Source organism: Rosa rugosa, chromosome 5, assembly GCF_958449725.1.
Source record: "Rosa rugosa chromosome 5, drRosRugo1.1, whole genome shotgun sequence".
NCBI lineage: Eukaryota > Viridiplantae > Streptophyta > Magnoliopsida > Rosales > Rosaceae > Rosa > Rosa rugosa.
Window position 1 is genome coordinate 44,351,352 of NC_084824.1, and position 20,064 is coordinate 44,371,415.

Consider the following 20,064-nt stretch of genomic DNA (forward strand, 5'->3'; position numbering starts at 1 on the left):
GGATTTTGCGGACAATACGAGGAGGAAACAAGCTAGTTAACAGCGGTAAATTCCACACACCTGGAGAAAGAAACAGGTCGGCTACCACCGTAGCAGCCACAGACCGAAAGGAACTCAACTCCTCTCCCATTAGCCATGGGTCGGACCAGATATTAGTAGTTAATCCATTGCCAACACGACGACGGATACCAGCACTAAGAATATCTCTACCTTGCATTATACTCCTCCAAGCATAAGAGGGCTGATCACCTACGGATGCTTCCCAAAAACTACAATGGGGAAAATAAATAGCTTTCAACAGTTGCCCAATTAACGAATCTGGATTTTGAACTAATCGCCATCCTTGTTTTGCCAACATCTCCAAATTAAAAGCAAATAAATGCCGGAATCCCATGCCGCCCATACTCTTTGGTTTGCATAAATCATCCCATGCACGCCAATGCATGGCCCGCTTGTCCTCGGTACTCCCCCACCAAAATTGAGCACATAGTTGATGAAGTTCCTGAATAAGAGATTGAGGAAGGAGGTAACAATTCATAGTGTAGAGAGGGATAGCCTGAGCCACCACCTTTATTAAAATCTCTCGACCTGCACTGCTCAATAACTTAGAGCTCCACCCTGTCAGCTTCTTAGATAATTTATCTTTTAAAAAAGCAAAGGTCGCAGTTTTGGATCGACCCACCAAAGTTGGGATACCCAAATACTTCTCATGTTTAGACACCACCTGCACGCCCAAAATTTGAGCCATATTGGCACGTAGATGGGGAAGAACACTACCACTAAACACCACATTACTTTTCTGTAGGTTCACCTGCTGTCCGGACTTTTTCTCATAGATATCAAGCAAATGTCGAATCTTAAGACAGTCCTCAGGGCTAGCAAAAGAATAGAGCATACTATCATCAGCAAAAAGTAGATGGCTAATCGTTGGTGCCCCATTACAAATCCGGAGACCCTGCCAATCTCCACTCGAGACCGCATGAGATATAAGAGCAGATAGACCCTCAGCACAAAGTAGGAATAAATAAGGCGAAATAGGATCCCCTTGCCTTAATCCCCGTTGAGGAGCAATGAAACCCTTAGGAGCACCATTAATAAGAAAAGAATAGCGTACCGTGGAAATGAAGAACATAATCAGATCAACCCATTGCGCCACAAAGCCCATCTTTAACATGATCCGACGTAGAAAGCTCCACTCTAATCTGTCATAGGCCTTGCTAATATCTAATTTGAGGGCCAAAAAGCCTTCTTGACCCCTCTTGAGCTTATGCATATAATGGGCCACCTCCGAGGTCACCAGAGTATTGTCAGAAATCAACCTGTCAGGCACAAACGCACTCTGTTGGGGAGAGATAATGGCCGGCAAAAAAAGCTTTAACATGTTAGCCACCACCTTTGAAGCAATCTTATACAGCACATTACACAAAGCAATGGGTCTCAAATGTGACATAGTCGTCACTTCCTTGAGTTTTGGTATCAACACTACATGGGTAAAATTTAAGTCCGGAGGCATCTCCAAGTTAGTCAACAACGATATAACCACATTGCTAACCTCATGCCCAACCAAATCCCAATATTTCTGGAAGAAAAAAGGTGACATGCCATCCAGCCCCGGAGCTTTGGACGGATGCATTTGGAAGAGCGCTTCCCGAACTTCCACCATAGTATAAGGGGCCAACAGAGAAACATTCATAGCCTCCGTAACTCTAGGAGAGATAGCCTGGAGAACCAAATCCTGAGCTGCCATGTCAGAAGGTTGGGAACTAAACACCGACTGAAAATACTCCAAAATAACTTTCTCAATCCCTAGGGGAGACTCCTGCCATCGGCCAACTTGATCAAAGAGCCCTTTAATCCTATTCTTCTGACGTCAATTGGAGGCTCGTTTATGAAAATACTTGGTATTCATGTTGCCCTCCTTGAGCCAAATCGGTCTTGACCTTTGGCACCAATAAGTTTCATCCATAGACATTAACTCATTCAGCTTCTTAGACAGCTGCAACTTGGCCTCGTGATTAGCCGGATCAAACGGTTTTTGTAACAAGGCATTGAGTTGAGCCCGAACTGCATCCACCTCATTCCTTCGGTTCTGGAACACCGTTCGATCCCAAGACAGGAGTTGGTGGCCAACACCCTTAATTTTCCTACAGAGGTACAACATAGGGTCACCGGTATATGGCTCACTCCAGGCTTCCTCCACTTTCTGTGCAAATCCTTCATGAGAACACCACATCTCCTTAAAACAAAACTGCCTTCTTCGTCTCTCATGCACCGGTGGATTACGGCGAACTTCTAATAAAAGAGGGACATGGTCCGACCGGCTAGGGTGCAGATGCACTACTCTTGAAAAACCAAAGTCAGCCCGCCACGCCGAAGAAGCAGTACATCTGTCCAGCCTCTCTTTTGTACCAGAATCACACCAAGTGAACATACCTCCAGCTGCCCCCATATCTTCCAGATAGCAATCAGTCAATGGTTGCCGGAAAGCCTGCATCTGTCCCAGACTCCGTAGCCTGCCACCTGACTTCTCCCCCAACTCCAAAATCTCATTAAAGTCCCCGACAACAACCCACCTCTCCCGTGGGTTCCGAACTAAAGAACGAAGCAAGTCCCAAGAAAGGTGACGTTGACCGGTCTCCGGGTGCCCATAGAAACCTGTAAAACGCCATTCCACATCGTCGGGACCCTTTACCAAAGCGTCAATGAAGTAGCGATCAACCCTTCTAACATTGACTGTGATGGAGGTGTCCCACATCAAAGCCAAACCTCCTGCTCTGTCCACACGATCAAAGTGAGCAATCTGAGAGAGTCCAACTGACCGTAAGAGCGACTGGTGCTGCTACTTAGTGCAGTGAGTCTCGTTGAGAAAGACTAAGCACGCCTTATGCTTTTGAATCAACGACTTGAGGGCATATCGAGTGTTGTTATTCACGATACCTTGACAGTTCCAAACCAGACAGTTCATGGTGACGAGAACAAGGTGACAAGCACCCGCTGAAGCCGGCAACCGGCGCTGCAGAAAACCCTAGAGACCGGAGGCGCAAACCCTAGGTCCGAGAAGTTCTCAATATCTTGCCAATAGACATAACAGAATATCATGACAATAGCTGTTAGATTGAATAGTCTGTAAGTCTTTTTTTATTCACCTAAAATAATTAATAATTTTGTTGGTAGGTATCCATAATATACATCATTACTATTATAGAATAAAATTATGGACGAACTTGCTCTAAAAGAATAAAAAGTCATGGTAAATAAGTTAAATATACATTGATCGTCTGCAAACAAAAAGAGAAAAACGAAGAAGAAAAATATGAATAAAATGATTCGTCTCATGATCTATTAGAATTCTGGAAACTGATTTAAAAACTGTGAATCTTTCCTTATTTGATTTGATTCTCAATCTTCTTTATTTATAAAACCTTAGATTTGCTATGTGTCTACAAACCCTTGACAAAAAAAAATTCCTTTCCTCCATTGACAAAAAGCTCACTCTCAGAGTCTCACTCATCCAATGAGCAATGAGCAATGAGCAATGAGCGATCAGCAATTGGCAAATGGCAGTGGCAACACCCAGTAATTCCTCCCCCCATAAGAGCTTCATTGCTATCCTATTCATCAGCATCTTCCTCTTCACCATTTTCGTCTTCACCAAACGAGCTCTTGAGCAATCTCTCTTTCTCTACAAGGACCACTTGACCCAAATCCCCTTTTCTTCTTCTCCTTCTTCAACTAACAATTCCCACATCTCTGAGAGCTCTGACCTGAAGGACTCCAATGACCAAAATGGTGGTGAAAATGAGAACCCAGATGGTGAAATGGGTGAAATTCCGTGTGATTTGTACGTGGGAAGTTGGGTGAGAGATGAGCAATACCCGCTTTACAAACCGGGTTCATGCCCTTATGTTGATGAAGCTTTTGATTGCCAGAGCAATGGGAGGAGCGACTCTGAGTATCTCAAATGGCGTTGGAAACCTGACGGCTGTGATCTTCCAAGGTATCTCAAATGTCCTGCTTTATTAGTTATCTTTTTCTAATTTGAATGTCCGCCAAAAGGCTTCAGATATGATCACAAGCCATGCGCATTTACAATGTAAGGGTCTGTTAGGGATGTTCAGTGTCTTGTTAAACCAATCTTGATCCTATATTAACAAGCATCGTTCAAAGGACCTTTCTTAACAAAGAAATACCAGGTGTTCCTTCTAAGCAAAAATCTTTTCTGATTTTCCGCAATTTCTTTTAAACCCTGACCATAAACCGCAAGGGAACCTGCTGTGGCATTGTAAGTTATACCACTGCATCAATCGAAACTTTGTGTGTCTTGGTTTGTGCATATTTTCAGAAGAAACTTGAATTTTATGAGAAACTGAATGAATTAATCACATAGGGAGAAAATGAACTGTTTTCCATGTTGCAAAATCCTTAATACACCAAAGAGTCAGTAACAACAGATTGACATTTTGAGCATGTTCGTAGTGTTTTCATTATTTTATCTGTTTCAAATCTTGCCATTACTTGAAATGAGTTGCATACAATCATTGCCAAAACTTGGGTTTCAAGGTTTGACAAAGAGGATTCACTCTCTCTTTGTTTCTTTTTCCATTTGTGTTCTGGTCTTCTTACCAGAATACTCCACTTTACAGTTTCTTCTGAAATTTTTCACTCTCAAGACAGATAAGCTTAGAAACTTCCCCCTCCATGGTTTTCTTAATTCAGCTCATCCCCAAGTGCATTACCTGCTCAGCTAGATATTTCTCCATCAAGCAGGTGGCTTGAGGCTTTTTCGAACTAACCAACTATTTCAGTTTTAGGAAATTACCAACCTGCTGAAAATGGGGGTGTCACCCATGTAAAAGTCTCAAATGTAAAGTTTGTAGATATATATGGGGAGCCAACTATATCCCCTTTACCGAACCAATTGGAAAGAAGTATAACTATAAATTATGCCTTAACTGGTAATGTGTTCAATGTCCGTTTTCAAATTACACTTTTAGTTATGTTGTTGACGCAGAACTTACAAACATTGTATCAAGATATCAATACTATGATGTATGGTTCATCGATTTTGCACTCACCTTCTGACCAATTAAAGAGCTTTTGCTCTTCCTAGTACTGAATGGTAAATGTTAGGGTATGTGTTTACACTTTCTTCAATTGTTATGCTTCTAGTTGCACGTCCAAGCATAGCGTGAAACTGTGATGCAACAGAATTGTTAGCATGTTTTCATTCAAGACTGATTTCCTTGTATCCATTTATTTCAGTGTTTCAATAATTTACTTCGGTTTATTTGTCACCTTATTCTATGAAAATTATCATTCTATTGGAAGCACTTTTTGTATCTGTTCTCACCATCACCCGTAGGTTTAATGCAACAGACTTTTTGGTGAGGCTACGGGGTAAAAGGTTGATGCTCATAGGAGATTCCATGAACCGGAACCAGTTTGAATCAATATTATGCCTCCTCCGAGAAGGCTTGCATAATAAGAGCAGAATGTATGAGGTCCATGGCCATAAAATATCCAAAGAAAGAAGCTATTTTGTTTTCAAATTCCAGGTAATTAGATTACAGAGCTCCCAATCTTCAATTCCTGCAGAGATATCTAGTTTGCATTTGATATGTGTGACTTCTTTTTTTTCCTTGGTAACATGTGCCTCTTTCTTAAGCACTGATTGTTAAGTCTAGTTGGCAGCTTCTCCATTTAGCACATTTTCAGTTCTTAGTACTTAATTTTCATTAAACATATAACTACTTTGTGTGTGTGTGTGTGTGTGTGTCTGTTGTGTGGCAAACCTGCATGACCTCATGCCTGTTTGCTCATCCCAATCTGCTTGATTTAGTTGAGTGCTTCGTTCTGGAATTAATACTATGATTTTAGGTCTTAATATTGAACTAGAATGTTTTCATTTTAGCCGAACTTTCCAAATTAAACCCAATTTTCCTTTGCTAGTAATTAAGCACGCAGAATTGCTTTAGTAAAACTCATTTTAGTACAATGGATTAATACATACACCTACTGATTGTAAGTTTTTGGAAACTCTTGGAAAGGACTATGACTGTACGGTGGAGTTTGTGTTGTCACATTTCCTTGTGAAAGAAGGAGTCCGCTTTGATGAGAAAGGGAAGTCAAATCCAACTTTATCAATGGATCAAATTGACAAGAATGCTAAACGTTGGAAGAAGGCTGACATTCTTGTCTTTAATACTGGCCACTGGTGGGCTCATGGAAAGACTGCTCGTGGGTATGTATGCAAGCTAATCTCTTACATAATCCAATGTATTTAATTACATTTGTTATGCAGATCAATATATGTTTTTCAGTCATTCTTTGATAATTTCTTGGGTTGTTTTGGGATATTTAGTAAATCATTCATCTTATAGAAAACATCCGTAGAATGCTAATATTGTATCTGGATACAAATAAATAGCATTTCAAGTGTAGATTATATATTATCTTTGTATGTCTTTTCAATAAGCTAGTCAAGACTGAGTAATAAATAAGCTTAGACATGGCAAGTAATTGATACATACTATACTTGATGATGCATGATCTCTTCTTTTGGCCGTCTTTTCTTCTGTAAAAGGGAACGGAACATGCTAGTAAATATGACAGTTATTTGATACAGGAAAAACTACTACAAAGAAGGAGATTATCTCTATCCACAATTTGATGTATCTGAGGCCTTTAGACGGGCCCTGAAGACCTGGGCTAGCTGGGTTGAGCTTAATGTGAATCCAAAAAAGCAGTTGATCTTCTATCGTGGGTACTCTTCTTCACATTTCAGGTATATTTCCACTTTTTATTCTATTGATCTTCATATCGTTGTCAGTTCCTAGGAAACAACTAGAAAGAGAGAGTCTAATATAAATCGTCCATGCGTGTGTGGAAACTTTCTTCCATTTCTTTGTCTAAATCCCAATAAAAAAAAATAAAAAAAAGCATGACAAAGAAGAATATAGGAACTTTTTATGTTCTTTTTGTTGGAGTGCGGGGTGGTTGTTGATTTAGGAGGTCATTCAACCTGAAATTTCTGTACCTGTAATTTATGTTTATATTATGGGAAAGTGTTTCACTTATCAATTCGATCACTCTAACTTCTTGAGAAAAGAGGTGGAGATTGGGATTCAGGTGGGTCATGCAATGGGGAAAAAGAACCAGCCTTCTCTGGGGCCATACTGGATAGCTACCCTTTAAAAATGAAGATAGTGGATGAAGTAATCAAAGAAATGAAGGTTCCAGTGAAACTATTGAATGTGACAAGGTTAACCAATTTCCGCAAGGATGGCCATCCATCAATCTACGGTCAGAAAGTTTCCACCAGGAAGGAAGACTGTAGCCATTGGTGTGTTCCTGGAGTCCCTGATGCATGGAATGAGCTCATCTATTCCACTATGGTTTTTCAGCAGACCAAATCAAAGAGTTCAGTTTCGTAGTCTCTTCTATATTATAAAAAAAAAAAAGGTAGTCCTGTGTTCATACATACCACGCCCCGACGAAAGTAATGAGAAATTTTCTAATGATTGTCAAGAGAATTCCTGGTCTTTGTTCTTTATTTCTTGTCATGTGACATGTAGTGTGGTTTCTTTTGTTTTTCTTTGAAGGGCCGGCTGACCGTATCTTACAAGATTTCAGTCTAGATTCTGTGTTTGCTTAAAGCTCAAGGAAAAGAATTTTCAACAGTTACGTCACTTTCTCCCTTTTTGCTCATCATTTCATCATCTTCAGTAGATGAGTCGATCAATTATTGAAATGATTGTTTGATGGACTAAGGTTTGTATACCCTACCATTCACGTTCATACATTCATCCACAAATAAAGAAATATGAAAAAGAAAACGAGTAAACTTTGTGTTCCTTAATCAAAAGAAAGATAATTAGTTGTGTTTTCTCACTTGTTATGTCACCGACGTGATTAACCGATTGGAATTCAATTACAAACAGAGGACTTCAACGCCGGCGCCAGAGGAGGAGTCGTGGACGAATTGAGGCAGAGGAATTCAACGCCGGCGCCGGAGAAGGAGTCGCGCCCGAATTGAGGCGGAGGACTTCAACGCCGGCGCTGGAGGAGGAGTCGTGGACGAAATGACGCCGTCCAGTGCTTTAGAAGGTGAGGCCAATGCCAAGGAGGAGAGTGGCGTTGAGGCCACAACGGCTCCGGTGGCCAAGCTGAACGACAGTTTGGTTCCAAAATTGCAAAGCGCCGGGTTGTTAGATTGGCAGCGGGTCATGGTCGAAGATCTGAATTATGAGTCTTCTCACTCATGCAATGTGTGAATCTCCAATTTTGATTCTTAACATTTCATTCAATTTTTTTTTTTGGTAAACTGTGGACAGAAGGAAAGAAAAAAAAGAAAAAAAAAGTTTTATTATCTGGTAATAAACGGCTATTAGGGCAATAGACCTTTTGAATTGATGTAATCTCTTCGTTTTTTTTTCTTTAATTAAAGTTTTATTTGTCTAAATTTAAGGATATTATTTCTCATTCCTGCAACTGAAAGTTCTATTGGGGGCAATAGACGTTTATTGTGGGGTAATAGACGTCTATTGGGGGCAATAGATAGATCTCTACTGCCTCTCTATTGGGGGGCAATAGACGTCTATTGGGGGTAATAAACTTTTCCGGAGACCTATGAGATCTCCGACGACCTCTTTGGGGGACCTCCGGCGAGGTTTTCAGGAAAGTCTGGTCGGCGGCGGCCGGAATTTGGCGAAAGTTGGCCGGAATCTGACAGCCGGTGACCGGAATCAGACGATCGGTGACGGGGCTCCGGCGAAGTCTCCTATGGTTTCTCTCTCTTCCATTTTCTCTTTTTCTCTAAGTAACACATGGGTGAGGGTAAAATGGTATTAAAAAAAAAAAAAGAAAAAAAAAACTTTATGAGGTATTAGGAAAGACTTCCTTAAAGTGTTTTGGGTAAGGGGGAATTAAAAAAACTTAATAGGGTAAGTGGGAAAAAAATCTCTAGAAAAGGGGTAAATGGACAAAAACCTTTTTTTTTTCTTCTTTTTTTAAATTTTTTTTATTTTATTTAAAGAGGTTCAAATGATTTCACTGCTACCGCCATAGTGACTCAAACCCAGGACCTGGATCCTAGGTAGTGGGCGCTCTAACCACTGAGCTAACACCACTTCGTCAATTGTGCACAATTTAAAAACAACCGAACAATGAAATTGTTGTTGTTTCTCCCGAATGAGAAAGACTGCAAAATAAAGGGGTAACAAACTTAAGTTGCTCAAAACTTTGAATTCAAGACTGTTTGAACAAGTATAGAATGTGTCCGTACTTTAAAATGGTTTAGAACAAGATCACTCGGTATCCTCAAAGGCTTCCTAGGCACAGAGACTAATCTGTGCGCGGGGGATCATGTCAAAACACTTCCTCCCTCTTGGCAACCAAGAATAGATTGAGATTTAAACTCCAATTAGCGTTGGCGGGATTCGAACCTGGGTGTGGAGGTTCCGTACCTGAAGACTCTTACCAACTCGACCACCTATGGTGGTTAGGGGCGCTGCTCTTAGTAATGAACAATAGAAAAACGAAACCAAATTAATTAGTGTCATATGTTCCATCAATTCAATTATATATCTTTTCGTTCTTAATTCATGTTCTTAGAGTTGTCGTTTTCCTCTTTCGGTTAAGGTTCCGATTTAATGGAGCCTTGCACGGCTTTATGATGGCTATCATTCAAGTTATGGTGGCAGCACGTCAAATTTGGCTGTCTATGAGGAGATTGTGGCTGTGGATGTGGATGTGGATGTTGGTCCTCGGCGGTCTAGCCAACTTCTTTTAATAATAGAGTTGCAATTTGATGAGGAAAAGAAGGGATATTGAATAAAAAGGGAGAAAGTTTGAAGATTTAAGAGAGCTCACCCAATGATCACTTGAGAGCATTAAAAGATAAAAAATTGAATGTGGTTGGCAATTTGGCATGATGATAATTGGAGTTAGGTTTGGTGGTCACCCCTATATAGTATAAACCCACAGCTTAAATTGTGATTGATGACTAGCACTCATTTACTCTTATGTGAAAAAGAGTATCCTATTTAATGTCTTTAAGCTTGTAATTGGGTTCCTCATATTGTACATGCATGCCTAACAATTTCGCTATGTAGTTAGGAGTATATCATTCTCTTCATTTACTTTATTTCCATGATTTCAATTGATGATTTGTCAACATAAAGTACATGCAATGTACGTTTTTAGGATGAGCTAGGGATGAAGGTAGAAAGCCCTAAAATTGTAACCGGTTGTTTGTTGGTCAAGCAATATTAAATAAATCAAATTTAGTTTACAATTAGAGCTTCCACAAGGAGCTTTCTTAGACAAAATTTAGGGAGAAGTAAAAAAAGAAATGGTCCAACCACACTCCCTACTACGCTCCTAAAGAAAAAAACGCAAGGAGTTCTTAAACATGAGAAGAGAGTAAATAGACCCTACTTTAATTTTTTGTTAGTTATTTTTAATAAATCAATCCAAATATCTGCATTTTGTTACAATAAAGTGCAGAATAAACATATATGCAATGTGCATTATTTGAGTTACTCTACGAATAGGTTCTGTCCTTTTTTTTTTTTTTTTTTGAGAAAAATTAGGTGTCAATCCATTAAAAGATGTAAAGGTAGATAACATTATACAATAATTCACCCTTAAGGGTTACATCAGAATCGAATCACTGCCTAGGAAATCCTGTGGTGCCTTAACATAACATCACTATAGAATAAAGCTCCAAGTAACCAGTAACTTGACAATACTAATAAGACTAAATATCGACTAATTCAAGTTATTATCTTAATTAGTAATTTTTCGTATTATACGCGAATAAAACACGTACTTACGTTTTTTTCAAAAATACTTCCGTACTTCGTATTTTTGAAAGGGACTCGTTAAATTTTCGTATTTTTGAAGCCAAAAGTATTATAAACGTACTATACACTATTTTTACGTTTTTTTTCCGTATTTTACACATTATTGAACAAAAATGAATACAAATTAATTTTTTTAATTAAAAAATTTAATTATTTAATTAATTAAAAATATTTTGCCGAACTTTTCAACGAACTATTTGATAAAATGTCCGAATAATACACGTACTAATTTTTCACGTACTATACAAGTCCCATTTTTTACTAACTATGGTTATTATTGTGAAGAACTACAACTACAACTACAAAATTGGTAAAAGGCTGAAGTGTTTAGAAATTAACGCACTAGTAATTGCAGAAAATCTTTCTTACAAAGATTAATTGACTAATTAAATCACTTGTTATTATTATAGATTAAGGAACTCTTAAATTTGAGAATAGTTTTGGGTAATGGACTAATTGGAGATGGAAGTAGTATGTAGATTTACGTAATTGGAAATTATAACTTTTGAAACTTTAACTCCCCATATTGTGAATGAGTAACTTATCCAAATTGCGAAATTTTGATTAATGATCTTATTACACCCTAGTCGTCATTAATTTTTACTAGCATTTCCTCACACATGCTCTGCATGTGCAAGTTATTATTATTATTTTTTCTTCAGAAAATAAAAAAGAAAAAAGTTAGTTATTGCAGAGAAAAGATAATAGGGAGAGAAAAGTGGATTGTGAATACTTTTTTTGTTTATTTTTTTTAAAAATATATTAATTATGATTTAATTAATTCTCAAAGTTTATTAATCTTCTAGGGTCATTTATGTCAGAATTCTAGATTTTGAATTCTAGTTTAACAAACCCTCTTATCTTAATAATGGTATAGATAAGAGAATTGAATGATAACACAAAACCCACACTAAAACATAGGGCGGTAAATTGATATTTGCGGTAAATGCAAGCACACTTTCAAAATAGCACATGAAAGGAAGAGTAAATTTTGAAACCCTAGCTATATACATCATCATGCACAAAAAACACAGTAAACAAACGGTTGAAGAAGTTGCTCTAATATTGTGACAATGTTTCATGTATTTATGATTAAGTGGATCAACTGTTGAATATAATGTGTAGTCACACATCAATGTGCGATTCAAGTATTTTTCATCTAGTATCTAGTCGATCAATACAAAGTAAATTAATTCTTAAAACCAAAACAAGAGTGGAACATTAATTCCCTTAAATTTTCCTATAATCAGTAAATCAAAGTAAATTAATTCTTAAAACCAAAACAAGAGTGGAACATTAATTCCTTTAAATTTTCCTATAATCAGTAAATCAAAACAAACATATGATTCAGCAGTTTAGTCATGTGGTAGTTGACTAGTAGTTGATTGATCGACATCAACACATCCCTAATTCTTGCACCTACATACTTGGCTATGGCAGTGGCTATGAACGTATTCGAAATCAATCTCTCAGTATAATTTTGTTACTGTCAAAGCCGCTCGATCTGCAACTTATTCAACTCTTTCCGGACCACACTCAGAAGATCGTCTGGCATCTGCTTTAATTCTTTGCTGCTGCTTCGTTATTAGGATATTGATCATTAGCTTTTGCCTTTCTCTCACAAGATGAACACATTGTGAGCATCGTGGTCTTTGGGATTTGATGAGTCAATAATGGTGATGATGCCCCATTCACACTCAACGATTTTAGCTCCTGCAGTTCCTTCTTCAGTTTTCGATTCTCGTCGCTCAGACTTTCGCACCATTTCTTTAAGAACTCACAGTCCACTTCTGTTTGTTTCAGCTTTGTCCTACAAGATTACAAAGATGCTATCAGTTAGTTCGTGTCAAGTAGACTACATTCCAGCCATTCTGTTCCGCATAATCAATAGCCCTAACAGAAATTTGATAAGAAACATTTAATTTCCTTGATGATCACCTTGCTCTTCTGTTCTGGAACCAAACTTCAACCTGCCTTGGCTTCAGATTCAATAGCCCAGCAAGAGCATGTTTCTGGGTCTGCATATTTACTCTAAATATAAATTAATTAATTCACTTAATAAAGAAACAAAATTTGAACATCACATGTACATATGACCTAGGCCGTGGTTATGTAAATCACGGAAAATTCTTGCATACAATGGCTGTATCTCAAAGCCATATATCCTCAGACCTCAGGTGCGTGCTTAGTTATGTGATCAGTTTATTCAGGTCTGGAAGAATTTCTTATCAAAAATTAGCTGCTGATCGAGACTCGAGAGAAGATTTACCGGATTAAGGGTGCTATGGCGCTTGAAGCTGTCTTCTAGCAAAGTGGATTGCTCTTTTGTCAGCCTCAGTTTCTTTCTTGCACCATTTTTGCTGTTGGTGATCTCGCTATCGGTATGATCAGTGCTTCTCCGATCTTCTTCGTCTTCATAGACAATATTCGTCTTCAAAATCGATCCAATTGCCATGTGATCATCCAAGTTAGCAATCTTCTCCGGTTTTGGGCGAAGAGCAAATGATAGGTCTAAGCAGACCAGAGGCCTATCCTTGGTCCTCATCTCTTGCCTTGGAGCATATCCACCCGAGCCAAGTCCAAGTTGGAGGCTTGTGTTGCATGCTTCAGGATCATAATCACCCATGTTTCAGAGAAGGAGAGAGGAAGAAAAAGAGGAGAAAAATAGAGAGAGAGAGAGAGAGAGAGAGAATGAGAAAGAGATAGAGATGAATATAGTTGTCAAATAGGAAAGTCGGGGGTAAGAGGGATTTGACAGATTTATGATGGGAGTTGAATTTCAATCAGTTATTAGTCATATTTGATTCTATAATTATGAATAGGTAGTAATTACTACTATTGAAAAGTAGAGCATAATAAGAAAGAATAAAGAAATGCGTTAAAATTTTGACTCCTTTTAGGAAACCAAAACCTCCTTCAGTGCAATATTGAATTCAGGAATTCCATGGGTGAATGATTTTTTTTTTTTTCTTCAGCTAATTTTTAGTCCAATGAGAACAGAACCTTTTGTTTCTTTTCTTTTCCATAAAATTGACTTTCTTCGTAGCGACAATCGTAGTCGTTACTTAGTCCAAGTTCTTATTCTTGAAACTCATGTCCACTGATTCCAAAGGAAAAAAAAAATTCATTATCAACATTTTGCAAAATTAATATCCAATATGAAATACATTGTTGGATAAAAAAAAGGGCCAATGATAAAAGAGGTCATTTTGAAGTGCCTTATTATAATTCAGGTGACACAAAATATCTCATGATAATTAAGGTCACTCCTTAGCAATCTAACACTACAAATGACAAAAATTACAACTCATGCCATCGTCTCCCTCTTCCCCGGTCCATTTCAGAATATAATTAACCCTTCCCTGCTCTCTCTCTCAACTGACCTCACCGTCGTGGTCCAAACCCGATCGCTCACCGACATGCCCCCACCCAGCGACGGAGCTCTGCGTGTCGTAACCAAAATCCCTGGCGATGGAATCGGACCGCTAGTCATGAACGCTGTCGAGAAGGTGATGGAGGCGATGCAGGCGCCGGTCTACTTCGAGAAGTACGATGTCACCGGCAACATGCCGAGGGTGCCGGAGGAGGTGATTGAGTCGATCAGGAAGAACAAGATGTGTCTGAAAGGCGGGCTGGCGACGCCAATGGGCGGCGGCGTTAGCTCGCTGAACATGCAGCTCCGGCGAGATCTCGATCTCTATGCTTCGTTGGTCAACTGCTTCAATCTGCGTGGCTTACAGACCAAGCATGGCAACATCGACATTCTGGTGATCAGGGAGAACACCGAGGGTGAGTACTCGGGGCTCGAGCACGAGATCATTCCTGGAGTTGTTGAAAGCCTTAAAGGTATAAACAATGCAATTCCGAAATGTAAAATTCATTATTAACTGTAAAATTTATAATGTTCAGTCAGTTTTGGAGGAGCAGGAACAATATATCTTTTATTGTAGGATCTGTTTAGAGGAGGTATTGGTATCAGTTGTTGTGTTTGATTGTCTCTATAATTTTATCCAAATTCAAAATGATGGTTTTATCTTGTGATTTTCATGCTAGATGTAGAGGTTTTGTTGTAATTGCTTTGTCCAAAATAAGGATTTTCATATAGATAAATCTTGTGTGTTCGGAGAAGTTTAGCAACAAGCAATCTTTTTACTTTGATGAATTGTGTATTCTTATGTAATTGGTTTGCTTTGATCTTGGCATGCTTTGATCTTATTTTTCTGAAGAGCTCTTTTGTTATTCGGGTTTTGTGGTATAAGGCTTTACAAATGTCTAGTCATGATATTATGTACTTCACAGTATGTTTCTATATCTTGGATAGTTCAGTTAACACTTAAGTATGCTTACTGAAGTTAGATGGCTTTACATATCTAACCAGGTGTGGGATAGGATCGCTCTAGGTCTAGCCTCTCATTATGTAGTATGCTTACTACATATTCAAATCTTGAGAACCATCCTGCGAAAATCGGAGCTCCAGAACTAAGTCGAAAGAAGAAGCAGCTTTCAAAAACTTTTTGGAGGCTTTGATGCCTCCAATAATTTGATAAAGCTTGGAGGAAAGCAGATGCTGCCTGTGGCTTGCCTCGTAATAGAAGATCTGCTGCTACAGAGAAGGTGGAAGATATAGGTAACTTGAAAACTAAGCAGCATAAAAGGAAGCAACATGGATAGGAGTCAGGTGGAGAAGAAAGAGCGGAAGGTATGGGCCTGCTATTTGTTTTAGCTCATCTTGGACATGATATTTTATTCATCTTGCCTTACCATTAAAGATTAATATGCCAGCTTATGATAATGAAAATCTAGAAACTGTCATTGTAAGAGTAAACTGTGAGCATATAACTTGCATTCAAATATCTGATAGCTACTGATTTTGGCATTTGATAATTCCAGGAATTGTACCTTCTGTTTTGTAGTTGTGTTGGTAAATTTCTGTTGGTTATTTGATGATAACTTGAATATATCTGAGTGTAAGCAGCTGTCAAAGGAGGAAAGACATGAGGCATGGCACGCTAAAAAGAAATTGAAGAAGGGACTTTACAAGGGTGAAGTGCAGCATTCTCAGAGAGTAGCTGCTATATCTGGCTCTTCTTCCAAACGTATGATGTGATTGTGCTGATCATCAAATGGTAATGGGAATAGAATCACCTAGCTGAATCCACAGAGGACTTATCAAGTTGTTGTGGCTGCAACTCGAGAAATGGGTATTGGAAAGGATGGGAAACTGCCTTGGAGGCTTCCCTCTGATCTCAAGTTGTTTAAGGATGTCACTGTAACTACATCAGATCCTAGAAAGAAAAATGCAATTATAATGGGCATAAAAACATGGCAGAGCATTCCGCCTGAGCATCAGCCTCTATCGGGACGCCTTAATGTTATTTTGACTTGTTCCGGGGGAGGGGGGGGGGGTTTTAATTTGTGGTTTTTTTGTTGTGGTGGTTATTTATTATATTTTATGGGAGTGATGTGTGGTGATTTTTGTTGTGGGGGTGGTTATTACTTATTAGAACTATAGTCAGTATAGTGTTTGAGTTCTCATGCCTTGTTCCTTTTTCTGATCTTGTATTCCCTCTTGGTATGTTCCTACACAACAAATGGTTGAATATAGCCAAACTCCTTAAGTCACTGGTCAAGTCACTAGTCAGGTCATTAATCAAGTCATTGTCTGGGTAACTATTAACCTCAAGTAACTAACTAAGTCACTGATCATGTAACTGCCAAAAGTCACTGTTAATCTCAAGCAACTGACCATGTCGCTGTCAATCATCGGCCAAGTCACTGTCAATAACATGTCACTTGTCAAGTCATTATTATATCCATGTCATTGACCCAAGTCACATTGCATGTCACTTACATATTTTAGAATTTTCAAGTCACTGTCTGGGTAACTATTAACCTCAAGTAACTAACTAAGTCACTGATCATGTAACTGCCAAAAATCACTGTTAATCACGTCACTAACTAAGTAACTGACCATGTTACTAACCAAGTAACTGTCAGTAGCCAAGTCACAAGTTGATAGCCAAGTCACTGTTAATCACATGTTACTAACTAAGTAACTGACCATGTCACCACCAAGTAACTGTTAGTAGCCAAGTCACAAGTTAATAGCCAAGTCACTGTTAATCACATGTCACTAACTAAGTAACTGACCATGTCACTGACCATGTTACTGACCAAGTAACTGTCAGTAGCCAAGTCACAAGTTGATAGCCAAGTCACTGTTAATCACGTCACTAACTAAGTAACTGACCATGTCACTAACCAAGTAACTGTCAGTAGCCAAGTCACAAGTTGATAGCCAAGTCACTGTTAATCACATGTTACTAACTAAGTAACTGACCATGTCACATTACATGTCACTGACAATGTCACTAACCAAGTAACTGTCAGTAGCCAAGTCACATAATCTGGATAAACTTCTAATTTGTAATCAAACAATCAGTTCTTGAATATAAACAAAACTGAGACCAAGTTGGCACAATTAACCAATCCAAACCTCCAAAACTACCATGAACCAAACTAACATACAGACCAACATGCAACACTAGAAATTCAATAATTAAAGAAGGGCAAAAAAAAAAAAAGACACTGAAAGAAAAGAGAGCTGTCTAACTTTGCCGCACTTCTGTGTCATGCCCAGTGAAAACAACAAATCCATGGACATATTCTGTATTTTTCAGCATCTGTTGCAAGGAAAGTGGGTGTTCTCTGCCGTTATAGAACAAAATCTCAACAAATGAATATAACATTTTATTTGGGTCCTCACACTTGATCACTGCCCTAAATCTTTCCAAGGAATTTTCATCATGAAGATGGGATGTCGCCTCCAGTGCATGGTTCAATTTTAAATTTGTTTCTCCATCAAGGTTCATAGTTTCCACATAGCAAATGCCATCCTCATAGCTTGATGAAAGCAAAAGCAGATCAGCAAGAAAGTACTCATCCTTGTGCACCTTGACAAGATCACCAACTCTGAGCTTCTTCCATCTGGTCTCAATGAATGTATAATTACTACTATACACTTTCACCTTTCGATTGTTTGCCTCCACATCTATCTCTCTAAAGAGAGCAGAAGATAACAATGTTGGTAGCTGGCATACTTCCTTCGTAACCGTCTTAAATTCTGCATAAACAAAAAAAAGTAATATAAACCCCTTGCTAAAAACGAACTTATATTCCTTAATCTCTGGCAAGTGCATTGGCAAAGAATAGAAAGAGAGGTTTTGTTTCTTTTATCTGCATAATAACAAATCAGATACACATCTTACCCCGCATTTGCAATCCATCCATATGACTGCTGAAAAGCTCATCAATTCTGGAAAGACATTGTTTCTTAAGTCCATTAGGTGGTGGGCGACCATTTTGAAAGTAGAACTGCAAGCATACATACAACAATTTGAGAATCTATCAAAGGACCTTGACAACATAACAAGAACTCATTTTTTAAGTTACACAAGTAAATCTCAGTTTTTGCAGAAGTATTGAGTTCAACCTGGAGAATGGCTTCTCTCACTGGTTCACTAACCAGTGAACTTAAGACCTGAGACCTGAGACCTGAGACCTGAGACCTGAGACCTGAGAAGGCCCTTAGGCTCATTTCACAACTAGGTTAACAAAAATGAAAAACAAAGGATTACAATACCTATTGCATCTCTCCTCGAATTCAATTCTCCCTACTTTCTACATTCCATTATTGTTTTGATAGTATCTCAATCCGATTCTTTTCCAATGTTCAGTAGCAATTAAATCAACATAATCAAGGAACTATATCTATCGTCTAATTTCAACAGAATTTATATCAATCAAAAGAATAACAACAATTTCTATAAAGTACATCAATTGAAGAAAAGAAAAACTAAACTGTTTCATAATTCCTAAACTTCTATCAAATTCAACATCAAAATTATTCACAGATCAAAACCGTGGATAGATAAACCTATAATTTATACTTGAGAAATTCATGACAGTTCTAGATCGAAATCACGAGTTTGATAATTCTGGATCAAATCCAAAATTAATGAAAATAGCATAAATAGTCCTATAATCGTTTCATCCAAAGCTCAATTCCAAAATCAAAGCCGCTATGAACAATCGCCCAATTTCTAATCTGATAAGCCAAATCTCTACTCTGATACAGCGAATTACCTCCGAAACCCGAACCGCACTGCTTCCTGAACCGAAACTGCGCCGTTTTGGAGCCTCGAAGTCTGCGACGTCGACGGTGAGGTTCTGAGAAGGACGTCGGAGAAGAACTTGGAGAGCGCGGCGGTGATCAGCAACTGTTCGATTTGAAAGGAGACTTGGAGGACGGGATCATTGTAGAGAGACCCAGCGCAATCGGAAGCTGGCGACGGAGAGAGAAACTTGGAGAGAGAATCTCCGATCAAATCGATCTGATCAAAAGAGAGAGAAAATTTGAGCTCTGAGATTTTGAATGCACGGTTATAAACGTGTATTAGGTTCTAAGGGCAGAATGAGAATCAAAAAAATTAAAAACTGACATTTTTTAACATTACCTCATTATTCATAAGGACTAAATTAATATTACTAACAATTTATAATGGATCTTTTTATCAAGTGAGAAACTAGGTGACCTTTTTATCATTTCACACTCTAACGTGACATTTTCCATCATTTCCCTTAAAAAAAAAAATATGAAAAACATTGATGAGAATATAGCTTTTATATAAATCTAAAATTCAAAGTTCAGCTATTTAATTATTTCAGTACTCGTTGAAAAGTGAAAACAAGACGTTTCTCTATCTATTATGGATCTAGAAGAAATAAAAATCAAGCAAAACCTAGGGTTTTGAGCACAGAGAGTGACGGCGACGGATCTGATCCTCTTCGTCGGGTCTAGCAGAGGGGCGAGTTCTCATCGTCGAGAGAGGTCCTAGGGTGAGGCAGGGGAGGTAGCTAGGTTTTGGCGGATTGGAGAAGGTGTTGCAGCAGAAGAGGAGTCGATGCTTTTTGCGGCGGCAATTGAAATAGGAGCGGTTTTTTAGTGACGGTGGTCGTTGATTGGCGGAAGAGGAGGCCTCTGCTATTACGGCGACGGATGGATTCGAGATCGGGTCTGTGTTGTGGAATCGGGGTTCTTGATCGGTCGCTCAGTTTGGCCGATTGAGATTTCGATTCACTGTGTTTTCTCACCTAGTTCCGACACCGATCGGGTTTCTACTGATCTGCGCTTGGTAGT

The 20,064-nt window shown here is 38.6% G+C and overlaps 4 protein-coding genes across 5 annotated transcripts; 2 read left to right on the forward strand and 2 right to left on the reverse strand.

Annotated features, from left to right (window-relative positions):
- The first annotated feature begins 3,284 nt into the window (after positions 1–3,284).
- LOC133712439 (protein trichome birefringence-like 5) lies at positions 3,285–7,683 on the forward strand. 2 transcript variants are annotated; one of them, XM_062138543.1, is made up of 5 exons: positions 3,285–3,997; positions 5,363–5,555; positions 6,048–6,241; positions 6,626–6,784; positions 7,109–7,683. In XM_062138543.1, the coding sequence occupies exons 1-5, from the start codon at positions 3,558–3,560 to the stop codon at positions 7,431–7,433; spliced, it is 1,311 nt and encodes a 436-aa protein (XP_061994527.1). In that variant the 5' UTR covers positions 3,285–3,557; the 3' UTR covers positions 7,434–7,683. The 2 variants fall into 2 exon arrangements, with proteins under 2 accessions (XP_061994527.1, XP_061994528.1); XM_062138544.1 differs by having other exon boundaries at positions 3,721–3,997; positions 5,377–5,555.
- A 4,423-nt stretch (positions 7,684–12,106) lies between these two features.
- Positions 12,107–13,593, reverse strand: LOC133712440 (homeobox-leucine zipper protein HAT22-like). Its single transcript, XM_062138546.1, has 3 exons — positions 13,135–13,593; positions 12,804–12,883; positions 12,107–12,675 (listed from the first exon to the last, which is right to left on the reverse strand). Exons 1-3 carry the CDS (start codon positions 13,489–13,491, stop codon positions 12,426–12,428), a joined length of 687 nt encoding a protein of 228 aa, XP_061994530.1. The 5' UTR covers positions 13,492–13,593; the 3' UTR covers positions 12,107–12,425.
- A 691-nt stretch (positions 13,594–14,284) lies between these two features.
- Positions 14,285–15,972, forward strand: LOC133711721 (isocitrate dehydrogenase [NAD] regulatory subunit 1, mitochondrial-like). The gene is made up of 3 exons (XM_062137823.1): positions 14,285–14,711; positions 15,415–15,492; positions 15,779–15,972. The coding sequence occupies exons 1-3, from the start codon at positions 14,285–14,287 to the stop codon at positions 15,970–15,972; spliced, it is 699 nt and encodes a 232-aa protein (XP_061993807.1).
- Positions 15,973–17,268: 1,296 nt separating this feature from the next.
- Positions 17,269–19,248, reverse strand: LOC133707918 (probable phospholipid-transporting ATPase 8). Its single transcript, XM_062133371.1, has 3 exons — positions 19,011–19,248; positions 18,134–18,239; positions 17,269–17,988 (listed from the first exon to the last, which is right to left on the reverse strand). The coding sequence occupies exons 2-3, from the start codon at positions 18,153–18,155 to the stop codon at positions 17,474–17,476; spliced, it is 537 nt and encodes a 178-aa protein (XP_061989355.1). The 5' UTR covers positions 18,156–18,239; positions 19,011–19,248; the 3' UTR covers positions 17,269–17,473.
- Positions 19,249–20,064: the final 816 nt, after the last annotated feature.